We start from the raw sequence: 15,025 nt of genomic DNA, 5'->3' as shown, positions 1-15,025 counted from the left end.
CCTGAAAGTAAAAGTGCTTGAACCAGCGCCTGAGGAGAATGTCCTATGCTGGGAAAGGCACTGAACCCCAGGGAGACCACTTTGGACCTTCTGCCTCAACCTGGTGTGTTGTAAACCGAGGTAGCCATGGTGGCCTTAGTGGTTTGATGTCAGGATTGGTCTCAGACTTGGTTTTTGCTGCTTGATGACCTTGAGACTGATGTTTTGGTAGCCTCAGTCTCCCTGTTTCTGAAATGGGGACAGTGACTGCACACTGTGGAAATGAGGTGAAGCTGTGCTTTTGCATATCTCGAAGGTGCTGTGAAAATACACATTGTGTTGTTCCCACGTTTGTAGCTCTGTGAAGGGTCCTTGCCTTCTCATGCTGCAGACAAAGGCCATGGGACAATTCCCTGTGCTGGAGTTGGGAGCAGATCAGCCTGAAGACATTCTTCCATGAGATGATCCTGAAAATGCCTTTCTGAGAGAATGGACCAAGTGAACCAGAGTCTTGTGGGCCACCAGGACAGTCATTGTGTTCCTCATGCTTAGTTGGCCTCTGCTGCTCTGGATTGTAGTTTCCAGTTTAATATGGATTGCAATGACGTCCTCTGTATCTTACCTAAGTTATAAGATTTATTTTTATTTTTTTAAGCAGTAGAAAACTTCCAAAGTTCTAAGTCCTGCCATTCATTAGCCAGGTGGCTTTGGTTGAGTCACTTAATTTCTTGATTTTCTCATCTTTCAAAAGTGAGAGGGGACCTCAAGGTCAAGTTTCCTCTCCTTTCAAACTGAGTCCGGTAGCCTTATGTGTGAAGAAGCAGCCCACTGACTGACGTGTGTTATGGTGGCCCCAAGAAGAACAGGGTGGTGCATGCTGTCAGTGTGGAGGTGTACAGCAGCATAGCATAGGAAGATGCCCTGGGCTCAGGCTTAGCTCTCGCTGCCTGTTGACCTTGGGTCTTTCATGTGTAGTAGCTCAGTTTCCCTGTTTCTAAACTTCGAGGATGAGTCGGAGCTGAGCTTTTGTGTGGTTTGAAGGTGCTATTACAGCACAAGTTCTATTTTTCCCAGGCCTGTTGGGTACCAAGCAGGGGTATGGCTTCTCCATCTGTGCCTCAGCTTTTCCAGTTCAGGTGAAAGAGTGATTTTTGTCTTCCTAGGGTAGTATGAGGGCATTGGAGAAAGAGGGCATGGGTGACAGGAGAAATGAAGGTGAAACTGTGGTGTTCCTTGTCTGGAGCTAGAGTTGGAGGCCTAGGCCACATGGCTGTGTCCCTCAAGTGCAGGTTCTAGAGAGTGGGCTATGGAAGAGATGATTGGTTGGAAGGCCAAAGAGTTGGCTGTTGGAATTGGGGAGACAAGCTAGGGCAATAGAAGCCTGGTGGCAGTGGAGCAGCTGGAGAATTGTGGTCCTGCCTTGGGCTGAGAGGAAAGGGTGCAGTCAGTGGTAGAGGGTCTCAGGACCTGATTTATGCTGATGTGGGCCCAGTGAGGAGTAGAGAAGACCTCAGGAGGTCTTCTGCAGCTGGGGTACCCAGAGGTCCCTTATCTGTCTGCACTGGTCCAGGAGCTATCATTGAACATTTGCTGTGTGAGGCCTGGTGCCAGGCTTGGGTCTGGGGACCTAAACATCATTCTTGGTTTCAGAGAGCTTGCTGTTGGGGGAGCCTGTTTCCTTCAGATTTCTTTCACTTTTTTCTTTTGAGGTGCCGGGAACTGAGCAGGAGTGCTCTACCACTGAACTATATCTGCAGCCCTTTCTTTTTCTTTCTTTCTTTTTTTTTAGACAAGTTCTCACTGAGGTGCCCAGGCTGCCTTGCAAGCCTCCAGCCTCCAGCCTCAACCTCCTGAGCAGCAAACTGTTGCTGGAAACCAGGGTGGTCCCAGCACTATGGTCACCCATGGAGCATGCTCTCAGGCCCTTGCACATACTCCACCCTAGAGAAAGAGCTCTGCCCACTCAGTCTTGACTTCACCTTGTCTCCTACATTTCTGCTGCTGCCCTCCTCTTTGGCTTGCTCTTCCCCCTTTGATTACGTCTTAAGCTTCCTCTTATGCTTCTTTCAGATCCTTCTGGGCTGAGGGCAGCTTCTCCCAGGTGGTCGCCATTGTATTCTACCAGAGTGTCTCTGGTCCTGCTTCCTATTTTTTATTCTGCTTGAGTTAAGAAAGTTGTGTTCTCTCTAGAGTTCTGGAGTGAACCAGGTACCTTGTTTTCTTCTCTGAAGTGTGATTCTGTTCTGTTTAGCATAAGGAATACTGGGTGTTAGAAATGATTGCTTGAGGTGAATTGCTTTCTCATTTGAATGTTCATGTCACTTTACACTGTAGAAGGATCACTCTTGGAACATCAGAAGGAAAGACCTAGCATCTCAAGTGGCCAGGGGCTTGTGGGAGAGTGACGTGTTGCCTCAGAGCTGCTCTTACTGGTGTATCTTGGCTTCACATCCTCCAATGGGATTTGTCCTTCTCTGCCTCTGAGGTCCCTTCCAGCTCAGGTACTTCCTCTGTTTCCTTTACTTTCACTCTCCTTGTCTTGATGGCCAGCACTTACCCAGCAGTCTCATGAAGTCGAGTTGAGAGATGGGGATTATGGGATTCCAGAGGCTGAGTTTTCTGCTTTCAGGCATGCCCAGTGTCAGCATGGACTTTTGGATGTTAATCCAAGCAGCAATGTAGGGCTGGATAGCAAGCCCTGTTGTTGGGGAAAAGAGCTCAGTGAGTGTTCCTCAGGAACTGGAAATATCTGTGAGGCCTTCTGTTGTGTGTGTACAGAGGTGAACAGTAGCCTTGCTCAAATGGCTGTACATGAGGATTTCAGTCTCTATGTGAACCAGATCTTCTGGTATTTCAAAGCTGTTTCAAATTCACCTGTGACTTGTCCTGAAGTCTGCAACAAAAGCAGCCCCAACCTCCTGGAAAGTACCTCAGGAGATGCCAGCTTTGTCAGGGTTGGTTTGGTAAAGAACAGGGCTCTGCAGGGACCTGGGCCCACCTGATAGTACAAGGGATGCCTTAACTGTTTCCCATGGACACACAGAGTGGAAAGCAGGCTTTGAGCTTATCTTTAATCATATAACTGTGTTTACGGCGGTAAATATTGAACATTTAGTTGCAGCATTGTCCAGAGTACTTTGCATGGTGACAGAGGGGCTATGAGCCACATTTGGCCAATGACCACTGGAAATGTGGTGTGATGGTGGAGTTGAGTTTCTTTTTTCTTTTTTTTCCCTGTGGTACTGACAGTAGAACCAGGAGTGCTTTACCTCTGAGCTTCATCCCCTGCTTTTTTTTTTTTAAATACAGGGTCTCACTAAGTTGCTGAGGCTGGCCTAATACTTGTGATGCTCCTGCCTCTGCCCTGAGTAGCTGGGTTAGAGGCATGCACCTGGGCTTTGCTTTTTAATTAATCATTGTTTAAATAGCCTCTTGTGGTGGACCGTGCACCTCTGATATACCACAACTTTCTACCTATCTGATTACGTTGTCACATAAAGTTAACTCATCAAAGCTAGTGAACCTTTTCCAATGGGAGGATCAAACATGTTCCGTGTAACTGAAGAACATTTTCTCTGTAAAACATATTCTTCCTTCTGATAGCTAAGCCATGGCCTGTTTTCAAATACTGTTTGAAATATGGATGTTTCTTGATGTATAATGGATTTACATCCAGTAAAATCATCCTAAGTTAAAAATATCATAGCTTAAAGCACATTTCATAAGCCTTTAGATTGTCCTGGCCCAGCAGTACAGTCCACTGTGGATAGTCTGTTTTACCTCCTGGTCATGTGGCTGACCAGGGGTGGCAGCTCTGTGCCACTGCCCAGCATCAGGGGTGTCATGCTCATGTCCCCAGCCTGGGAATTGAAAATTGGTTTCACAGTTTCACACTGTCACTAAGTTAGAATGCTTGGACCAAGCCATCTCGGGACTATCTGCAGTGACAGCCCACACTTGCACAGGCTGGACCAGCTGCCACAGAGGGGTGAATCCACCTTCTGTGTCCTCCCAGGCAGCCTCTGCACCTGTCACTCGTGTTCTGTGCAGAGATAGTCTTTGCAAGCAAGTCTTTGTAGATTTATGGGCTTGTAGTTTCTCATTTCTCTTACCTTTCATTTCTTCTGTGAAGCTGCTTCTCCACCTTGCTGTGAAGGAAGACCTGGGGGCAGAGAGGAAGAGAAGTGAGTGCCTGAGTCTCTAGCCTATCTGCCCGGGCCCACCAGAAGTGGAAATGCCCCCAGTTATTTTGTTAGGAAGGCATTAAAACAATCATCTACAAATGTTTGGCTTTTATTTTTAAAGCACTTTTACTTCTGTGATATTATTTCCATTCTCATGAGGTTATTTCCAAGTTGGCAGGTTTTTCAGGATTTTATGGTCCCATAGTCCTATAAAAGAACTGGTATCATGGATGTACTGTGAATTCCCATTTCCTCCAAGAGGATGCACTCAGGTGGGCAGGAGAATTGGGTCAGGTCACAAAAGCTCTTTTTCTGTGGCCTCAAAGGGTGTGGCTCCCAGTCCCCTGAGGCTTCATCGTGCTCTTTTTGAAGAACTCTGTGGAAGTTAGGGAAGGGACTGATGCCCTATAACTTGCAAGATCGGTGGGCATTCTTCAGAGTCTAGAGATGGTGTGGTAGTGGGTCAAGGACAGAGCCTTAAGATGGCATCCCCTCAGTCACTGAATGTTCCTGTTCTAAAATACTGATCACATCTGAAAGGAGGTGGTGTCACATGTTAATATCCTCTTGTACTTGAAATTTAGCCTTTTTATTGAAACAGATGGGAAGTGTATTTCAGCCCACACCTCATTTGAACAAGGGACACTGAAATGCATGTAACGTGTGGCTTTGTGGAGTGGACAGATCTGCCTTTTATGTGGATGGAACACCAGATGCCGTGGCATCACTGTGCTGTTTAAACAGTCCACACTAACTTTCTTTCCTCTTCATAAGATGTTTTAAAGAGTCAGTCAGCTTGGGCTTCTGTCATTCCAGACATGATGTGTCCCAGGTGCCTGGGGTCACTGGCTGAGTAGCTGGAGTAGGATGGCTGCAGGGTGGGCCCCAGCCCTCCCCACCTGTCTGCCTGCCTTTTCTGGCCCTCCAGTTTTCTGGAACAGGTCACTGTATGGTCCTCTTTCTCCAAGGAGCTGACAGTAACGGGTCAACCTCTGGAAACGGGTCTGGTGTTGCCCCTGCTGCCCCTGCAGGGGGCTCGCGCTCCTCTTCCCGGAACTTAGGGTCCTCAGGGGCTGAAAAGGAGGAAGGCAAGAAGGTCCGGCGACAGTGGGAGTCATGGAGCACAGAGGATAAGAACACCTTCTTCGAGGGATTGTATGAGGTGAGTGAGTTGGGGGTGGGTTCTCCAGGAATCTTGGTCCTTTTATGTGTGATGTAGAAGCTGGTACTGGGAGGGGCTGTGAGGAAGTGTTGCTTATGCTGACTCCTGTCTTTCCTGGTTGTCTCTCCTTGTCTCACGGATGCATTCTAGTCTTGGGGCCTTTCGTTGGCTGCAGAGTTGGCTGACTTGTGTGTTCCCTGAGTAAGGAGGGGCCAGGGGATACCTGTAGCAGCTAAATGCCATAAGATGTTGCACTAATCTGAAACCGAATGGGAGGTTCTGCAAATGGAGAAGCCACTGCCTAGATCTGCTGCCCAGGAAGTGGTCATGCTCCTTACTGGCTTTCTCACAGGTGTTTTTTTTCCCCTGCTCCCAGTACTGGAGATTAAACCCAAAGTGTTCTATCATTAAGCTACATCCCAACCCTTTTTTTAAAATTTTATTTTATTTTATTTTTTTTAAAGAGAGAGGGGAAGAGAGAGAGAGAGAGAGAGAGAGAGAGAATTTTTAATATTTATTTTTTAGTTCTCGGCGGACACAACATCTTTGTTGGTATGTGGTGCTGAGGATCGAACCCGGGCCGCACGCATGCCAGGCGAGCGCGCTACCGCTTGAGCCACATCCCCAGCCCCTTAAAATTTTATTTTGAGACAGGGTCTTGCTAAGTTGCCCAGGCTGGCCTTGAACTTGCGATCCTCCTGCCTCAGCCTCCTGTGATTACAGGTGTGTGCCACTGTGCCCAGCTGGGTGTTTTTTTTTTTTTTTTTAAATTTTGTAGTTATCATGGATATACTTTCTTATTAATATGAAATGCATTTTTCATGGTGTTTCATGTTTCCTTTGCTTGGTTGAAATTTTTTTTTACTTTTAATTTTTGTTTTCTTTTTGTGATGCTGAGAATTGAACCAAGGGCCTAAGGGCCTTATGCATGTTAGGCAAGTGCTTTACCACTGAGCTACATTTGCAGTCCCGGATTTTGGTGTTTATTTGTTTGTTTTTTGTTATCAGGGATTGAACTCAGGGGCACTCGACCCTGGGCTACCTCCTAGCCCTATTTTATATTTTATTTGGAGAGAGGGTCTCACTGAGCTTTTGCTGAGGCTGGCTTTGAACTCGCAGTCCTCCTGCCTCAGCCTCCTGAGCAGCTGGGATTATAGCCATTCGCCACTGCACCTGGTGGTTTGTTTTTTTAAATGCCTATAAATATTCTACTTCAAGTGTGGCCTGAATCCACATTACCCATTGCAGTGAATAAAATTTTATTGATGCACAATTGTGTCCATTCTTTCATGCTGTATGCAGCTGGCTTTGATCTAGTGACAGAATTGAGTAGTTGCAGAGGATACCAAGTGTCCCATGAGCCTGACCAAGGCCTGTACTTCCTGACCGTTTTTGTATTGTGAATTATTGAGGGTGCTTCCAGATTCTGTTGTTATAGACAGTGCTACAGTGAGCATCTTTTTGCATGTTCCTTATTTTGGACAACAAATTTGGCATGTGGAATCAGGATCAACAATCCTCATCCTTTTAATGGCTAATTCATGGGGGTAATGGGAAAGCTTGGGATACAGAAATTCACCAAAGGCATGAGACTTTGGAATTTAAACCAGTGTTTACAGAGTGATTGGAAAAGGAGACGCTCTCAAACGTGGGCAGCAAACTTGGTTGACTGTTCCTGTGGCTGGTACTGCTCTCTCCTGGGGCTGATGGCTGCCGTGCCCATCCCAGTGGGCAGACGATGTGCAGTGTGGTGTGACTCAGCTGTCCATGGAAAGAAGGAAGTGTTGCACACAAGACGTTTTTTTGGTAAATGTGAAATAATTTGAACAAATATAAGTGTTCTTTTTAAGAGTAAAATACATTTTCGCAGAGGTGGTATCACCAAGTTAAGACTTTGTCAAACCATCAGGCATAGAACTGCAATTCCCATCATGTTGTCAGAATCTACAGCCTTGCTATGTCTCACCTGGAGCTATCACTCCTGCAGTGTGGCCTTCCCTCTTGGGGAGACTGGGCCAGAGGGCCTTATGACATGGATGTGCACAGTGGTGCTATAGAGGTGTGGTCTCCATTAGAAGTAGTGGGAGGGGCCCCTCTTTTCTGACCACCATTGCCCTTCTCAGGTGCAGTGGTCCCTTCCCTTCTGTTGGGCTGGTCTTCCTTCTACCAGGCGGGAATGTGTCCTTAGGCCTCCTAAAACCTTTGGTTAGTGATGATAGTTACTCTTGCACCCATCAGTTAGTGCTTTCTGCTCTTGGTTCCATGACCTCAAGCAGTATGTATGTTGTTTTGTGCTGACCAAAACAAGGTGGGAGTTGGGGGCGAGTGTGGGAAGCTGAAATCTTGAGCTGGGGTGGTGGTGGTCAGGCACAGGCCTCTAAGGGCTTCTGTAGTGTCTCACAGTTTTGCTGCCTTCTTTGTCGTTCATTTTAATGATGGGATCAAACCTAGGGCTGCTGCTGAGGACACCTGAGCCCCACACTGCCATTTCTATGCACACACATGTTATGCTTCTGGTGGTGGAAACCCAACTCAGAACAGCACCAAAGGCAGAAGAAATTAAGCAGCTGGCTCTTCTAACTGAGGGGACAGAAATGTGAGGGCGGACTGGATGCAGGGACTCTGCACTGTCCTTGTCCTGGGCCTCAGTCTGTTTCTTCTCTCCTGCCTCAGACACCCTGCAGAGGCAAGTGCTGCCTTGCTCCTCCCACCCTAGTGAGGACAGTCCTGGGCCCCAGTCTCAGATTAGTCTCTTGAGTGGTGGCCATCCAGACTCCTTCCTGTGGCTGGGCACCTGAGGGTGGAATTGGCAGGTGACACCATGGACCTCCTCTTTGTCATCTCTCCTAGGCGTCTGCTTCAGTGGAGGTTTTGTGCTGAGGTCTGGTTTCCCTTACCTGTCCGTCCATCCGTTTGTGTTTTCGCTATAGAGCCCTTGACTTGCTACCACACAACCAGCCTTTTGTCCTGCCAGTGCAGCAGCAGGGGCATCTGACTTTTCACCATAGGCTATAAGTTTCCATCTCTTTGGCTTACAGAGCTTTCTCCAGCTTTCAACTTTGCCAATTCGTTGTGTTGGTGGCCACCACAACGAATTTATGAATGTGTGTGACTATAGCACAGTAGTGCTGGGAATGCAGAGAAAAACCTGCCCTTCAGGGGCTTACCATTGCATCAGGAAAATGCAACTTCCCATTGAGCATTTAAAGGTGTGTTCTCAAATGCCCACAAGATTTAGAGGCTGCTTGTCAGTTCTGAGCTGACCTGGTGAGGCTGAGGAGACATCTGCATCTGTGTCTATTGTGGTTCCTGCCCAAGGCAGAGGACAGGGAGGACATGGCCTCTGAGCTGAACACTAGGGAGGCCTTTTAAATACTAGCTTTGCCTCTTCATATTATAGCTATAACTATAGACACATGCCAGTACCTGGCTTCATTTTTTTTTTTTAACAGTAAGCAAGCTTTCATTTTTACTGGGTTTTTAATTATTTTTACTTGGAAACGATTTCAGGCTTTAAAAAATGTTGCATAAAGAGTACAAAGAATACCCATGTGCCATTCATCCTCCTTCCTGACGTTTGCATACTCTCGGTGTGACATGAAATGAGGAAAGGGGGTGGGATAGGCTTATTCATTTGCAGTCCTCATGCTGAGTTGGCAGGTGGGTATTCCCTCAGAGTTACACTTGGCTGGAGGAACTCCTAGGTCCTCTGTAGCCTGGACACTTCCTCAGTTGGTCTTTAGGACTCCCAGCCTGTTAGTTTAAAGAATGTCCCTCAGTTTGGGTTTGTCTGTGGTTTCCTCATGAATTCTTGGTACTTTTGGCTTGGAGCTGTGCAGTGAGATGGGTCCCTGTGTTGGGGTGTTATCTGCAGGTCTCTCCTTTTCCAGGTGGTTAGCTTTTCTCTGAGCCACTTCTTTCACTAGTTCCAGTGGCAGCAGTGATCACCTACCAGTGCAGTTTGTCCCATGGTGATCTCACCGAGTCTGTTTCCATTGGTTGATGTCTGCAACTGAGAAACGCTATGCCAAGAAGAGCCCTCCCTCTCCAGCACCCACAAAGCATCAGTGACTTGCCTGTGAGAATGTGGACTCACGGGTCTAGTTCATTTTGTGGGTTGTAATTCATTCTTGGCTTTGCTGATTTTATTGCCACTGGGAGCCTCTGTAACTTGACTTTCTTGCTCCTGCCTTACCTTGTTACCTCAAGGTGTTGCCTGCTTACCTGATGCTCTCTCCACCCTGACCTGGAATCCCACTTCTCCAGGGGGCTCGGCTTCCCTTCAAGAAGTGGTATTTAGAAACCAAGACCTCTCACTAAGTGGTTTGAGGAGACTGAGGAGCATTTGGTTCTCTGGGAACAAGGGTTGTTCTCAAAATCTAGGTTGGCACAGCTTTGGCATGGAGGCCTTTAAGGAAAGGTTGTTCCCCAGGTGTGCCTCAGGCGTATTCTGTGTGGATTTCTTCGTGGATATCTCTATTATCATCCATTTGAATTCTTTTTTTTTTTTTTAAGAGAGAGTGAGAGAGGAGAGAGAGAGAAAGAGAGAGAGAGAGAGAGAGAGAATTTTTAACATTTTATTTCTTAGTGTTCGGCGGACACAACATCTTTGTTGGTATGTGGTGCTGAGGATCGAACCCGGGCCGCACGCATGCCAGGCGAGTGCGCTACCGCTTGAGCCACATCCCCAGCCCTCTATTATCATCCATTTGAATGTAGAGTACACTCTATATGATCAAAGAAGTGAGGTTTTTTTTTTTTGTTTTTGTTTTTCCTTTTCTTTTTTTGTGTTGGGGATTGAACCCAGGGATGTTCTACCACTAAACTATATCCCCAGCCTTTTTTATTTTTTATTTTGAGATGGGGTCTCCCTAAATTGCTGAGGCTGGCTTTGAACTTGTGATCTTCCTGCCTCAGCCTCTCAGATTACTGGGATTACAGGTGTGTGCCACTGCACCTGGCAGAAATGAGGTGTTTCTGAAGAGTGATCCATTCTTTTATTTTAAAATGCTGGGTAGAAGTACCCCAAGATCTTCCATTTTGGTGTTCTCCTGTCTGCCAGTGGTGTTCTTGTGCAGGTGTCTCAGTCGTGGTCTCTGAAGATCTTTAGGATTAAGCTGTTTATCCCAATAATAGATTTGATATTTCTCCTGCTCTGGGGCCATGTAGTCTGTTTTGTGCTATTACAACAATAATATCTAACATTGGGCAATTTACAAGAAACAAATTTATTTTCTTACTGTTTTGAAAGTCAGGAAGCCCAAGATCAAGCTGCCAAAGGCTCAGTGTCTACTCTTTGCTTCCAGCATGGCTCCTAATGTTCATGTCTTCCTGAGGGGAGGTGTGCTGTGTCCTTCCTGGGCAGAAGGCAGAAGGGCAAGCTTGCTAAGTGCTTCTGGAAGCCTCTATTGTAAGGGCCTCATTGTCATTCATGGGGGGGGGGCCTCATGGCCTCATCACCTCTTGTAGGCCCTGCCTCTTAATAGCATAACACTGACAGCATCAGAGTTTTGAAGGGACACATTCAGACTGTAGTGAGGCCCTTGCCCCTTTGATACCATGGGCTGTGAAAGTCCCATCCCTGGATTCCTTTTGCTGCTTTATCAGAGTTAGAACCAGAGACTTGAGGGAAGTGAAGTTGAAGTTCACAGGCAGATTAGAGTTGTGAAGCACAGCCTGCTTGCCCACAGCTGGTCCCCCCTCTCCCTTCTGGACGGTGCCTACATCACAGCAGGTGGTTCTGACCATAGTGCTTTCATGGTGGACTTTGTTTTCTAGCATGGGAAGGACTTTGAAGCGATTCAGAACAACATTGCTTTGAAGTACAAGAAGAAGGGCAAGCCTGCAAGCATGGTGAAGAACAAAGAGCAAGTGCGGCACTTCTACTATCGCACCTGGCACAAGATCACCAAGTACATCGACTTTGACAATGGTGAGTGTGCGCAGGCTCAGCCTCTGGGAGGCCACTTGGCTTTTGCTGGTGGCGGCGAGGTGGTGGGGGGCCTGGTTTCTGGCAAACACCTGCAGGGCATGCTTTCTCATATTGCCCTCACGCAGTCACTGGCTGGGCCTAGGATGTGCCTCCCTGTGCTTGGCTGGCCACACGCCCAGTGCCTGACAGTCAGGATCCATGGCTAGGGAATGGCTATCCGGGCCCTAGGAACCCTATGCTGCTTTCCTGGTTTGGGATTTGTGTTTGAAGGGCTCTGAGTTCGAGTAGGTTCAGGGTCTGCCTATGAGCAAGGACAGTCAGGCTGCAGGCTTAGTGGCTGGCAGGAATCCGAGCATTCCTTTGCAGGCACTCCCCACCCATGTCAGAGCTAGTCTGTTCAGGGCCCGGCGCTGGTGTGCTGGAGTGGATGAGTGGAAGCTAGCTTTGTTGAGACTGTTTGAATTCAGTTTGTGCAGTCTGTCTGTAGTCATGGGACAAGGTCACCTCTAGGTACAGTTCTGGCTTTTGCCTGGTGCACCCTGGGTTGCTTCTGTGGCACTTGGTCCATGACCTGTTCACTGTCTCTGTCTTCAACATTTTGCTGCTTCCTGCCCAGGTTGGGAGAAATGCCTGCCCTGTGTGTTTTCCGTCCCAGCATGCTGGGTTGTGCTCTGTATTCCTATAGCACAGTGGGCTTGTTCTCCATGCTCCATTCTGACGCCTATAACTATTTCCAATTCATCTCTCCAGATATTACTCTTTCTGACCCAGGAGAAATGGGATAGCTGTGGCTTCATTGCTTCTTTCACCTTTGAGCGTCTTGGTGGCCTTCCGGGTCGTGTGCAAAGGCTTCTCTCACCATTGCTGTGGTGTCCTCCCAACCAGGCTACTGCCTCTTGACCCGTAGTGTATTGCACTCCCCTGGCTTTAGAAGCTGACGTCTTGCTTCCTCTTTGACTGTGGAGCAGAGCTCTGTGGGCACACACCCTCCTCTCTCAGGCTGTCTGTCTCCACATGTTGGTGCCCCTGGGTAGACTTGGTGGGTCTTCTGCTTCCATCATTCCCATGACCATCAGCATGAGGTTTTGTGCTGAGTTCAGCACCAATTGTTCTCTTTCCATTTGTCACTGCTGTTGCCATGTGTGGGACCCCTGGCTCCTTTGTGTATCTCAGCACCAAATGGTTTGGGCCAAGGGGTCCAAGGCTGTAGTGGTTCATGTTGGTTATGGTGATCATCTTTCTTTTCTTGTTAGATGTCATATTCTGTGACTTGCTGAAAGTCGGTCCATTTTTGTTGGTCATGGAAAGTTCTCTTCAGGAAGGAGGACAGCAAGTCACAGAGAGGGTTGGGAAGCTCTCGTGGATGACAAGTGGAAAGACCTGGCGGATTCCATTCACAACGATTGAGTGTGTTCTGTTGTTTGTGTGAGGCCCCTCCTACAAGCTGATTGGGTAGGGGGACACATAGATTCCGAGAGCCTGCCAAATACCTTATTGTCCTGTGTCACTGTCTGAAAGCACATACTTATTTTCCTTCATCACCTTTTTCTGTCGAGCTCCCCTGTCCCCCATGTCTGGAGACATTGTGCCTCTTAGCTCTTCTGTCCCACCAGAGCTCGGGGCTCTTGCACGTGGCTGCTTTGCATCTCCATGTGGGACCCAGCTTCCCTGCCTACTCCTGTCCTCCTCTTGGCCTGCACACTGTCCCTTAGCCTTGGTGTCTTCTGACTGTGTATCTTGTTGGTCCCTGGAAAGGCCCTCTTTCTGGCTCTCTGACAGGCCTCCCTGTTGGCTAGGGCTGGGGGCCACCTGCCTCTGTGCTGTCGTCAGCTGCTCTACCATGTAGATGTCAGAGGTCACCAGGACACCTGTGAATTCCTGGTTTTCTGTCTTGTCACAGCACACAGAATGATGATGTTCTTCACGTGTCATGTTTTCAGTGGTCTTTGGAATGTGTTGAAGAAAGCCCCTCTGTAGTTTATCGTGCGTTTGTTTCACTCCTCACAGAGTAAGAACAAAAGCGGGGATGGGCAGGAAGGGTTTGTGCAGGAGCCTGGCATCTATGATGTCTGGGGAACATCTATGATGTCCCTGGAACGCAACTCACTCTCGTTGCTCTGAAACTGTGGCCTCCATGTAATTGGACGAGGGATGTTGTTAGTTTTCATAGTCCTGTGTTGTCCCCATGTAGACATGGGTCTCTGCAGACTGCCATGTTTGTGTATCAGGCATAGCTAACTCTCCCCTCTGGTCCCTGCAGTTGGATATACGTCTTTTACAGACCTGAGGTTCTTAATATTTATTTTTTTAGTTGTAGTTGGACACAATACCTTTATTTTAATGTGGTGCTGAGGATCGAACCCAGGGCCTCACATGTGCTAGGTGAGTGCTCTACCGCTCAGCCCCAGCCCCAGCCCCCAGGCTGTTTTCTTTTTTGCCATTTCCAATAGTGTTTTTTGTTGTTGTTGTTTGTTTGGTACCAGAGATTGAACTCAGGAGCACTCAACCACTGAGCCACTTCCCCAGGCAATTTTTTACTTTTTATTTAGAGAGAAGTTCTCACTGGATTGCTTAGCACCTTACGGTTGCTGAGGCTGGCTTTGAACTCAAAATCCTCCTGCCTCAGTCTCCTGAGCCACTGGGATTACAGGCATGCCTCCCTGCACCCAGCTCCAATAGTTTAAGAAAACATTTTCTGTATTGAGATATAATTCATATACCAAGAAGTGTACCCTGTAAAGTGTGTGGCTTGGTGGTACCTGGTGCATCCGAGGTGCTCTGTACTGCACCCTCATTGAAAATACCCCTCCAGCCCAAGAGTACCCCATGCCTACCCGCAAGCACCCCTCTGTCCTGCTCTTCCTCTGTGGACTTGTTCCTTCTGGATGTTTTGTGTGAATGGACTTGTGCTATATGTGGCCTTTGATGTCTGGTATCTTTCTCTGAGCATGTGTCAGGGACTCACCCACACGCATGAAGCTTCACTTCTGTTTGTGTCTGAGGAGTAGCCAGTTGTATGGATGGGCCACAGTTTGATTCATCAAGTGGTGGTTTTAAAATTTCCTGAGCCCCAGTTTCCTTTGTGAGTCCCACGAGATCTTGGTTTTTGTCTTAGGAAACTTCAGGAATAGTTGGCCTGTGGTATTTGCAGAGTCAGATTTTTTTTTTTTTAATTTATTTTTTAGTTCTCGGTGGACACAACATCTTTGTTGGTATGTGGTGCTGAGGATCGAACCCAGGCCGCTTGCATGCCAGGCGAGCGCGCTACCGCTTGAGCCACATCCCCAGCCCCAGAGTCAGATTTTTTGAGCCAATCCAAGATCCAGAATCCTTGTGATAGATTATGTTTTCAAAACAGTATTTGCCATTCACTGACATATTCCTGACACACACAAATGAAAGTCAGGTCTTTGATAAGAGATTTCTGAGGAGAGAACCAGAAAGAACAGTTGAGAGAGCACACAGGGTGGGTTATGTTTGCTTCTGCTCTGTGACATGACCCACAGCTTCTAGGTTCTGTTGTGGCTTGGCTTCCATATCAGCATGAAATTCAACTTTGTGTGTTTGAGAACATTCAAGAAAGGCTTGGTCCCTGGCCTGGTGCCTAAGGCTGTCCTCCGTGTGTTGTTGGTGTCCATGGTGGCTCTAAGCAGCAGCTGCAGAAGGAGCAGGCGCCTTCCCATCCAGACTCTTGAAGGAGACTTCTGGAGCTTTCATAGCACTCCCTTCACGCTGGAGACTGGACTTCATGGGTGCTACGTTGAGGGG

At 47.7% G+C, this 15,025-nt stretch overlaps 1 protein-coding gene across 3 annotated transcripts in view; it reads left to right on the top strand.

Moving 5' to 3' along the window:
• Window positions 1–15,025, top strand: part of Cramp1 (cramped chromatin regulator 1) — a 60,332-nt gene that overhangs the window by 5,207 nt on the left and 40,100 nt on the right. For 2 of the 3 annotated variants that reach the window (XM_026385318.2, XM_026385319.2), the window contains exons 3-4: window positions 5,132–5,325; window positions 11,104–11,257. In XM_026385318.2, the coding sequence (XP_026241103.2) occupies window positions 5,132–5,325; window positions 11,104–11,257 (348 nt within the window). The remainder of the gene's footprint in view (window positions 1–5,131; window positions 5,326–11,103; window positions 11,258–15,025) is intronic. The other variant, XM_026385320.2, reaches the window with a different exon arrangement.

Source organism: Urocitellus parryii, chromosome 9 (genome assembly GCF_045843805.1).
Source record: "Urocitellus parryii isolate mUroPar1 chromosome 9, mUroPar1.hap1, whole genome shotgun sequence".
NCBI classification, from domain to species: Eukaryota; Metazoa; Chordata; class Mammalia; order Rodentia; family Sciuridae; genus Urocitellus; species Urocitellus parryii.
Note: the sequence above shows the minus strand (reverse complement) of the source record. Positions and strands in the feature narration are given on the sequence as shown.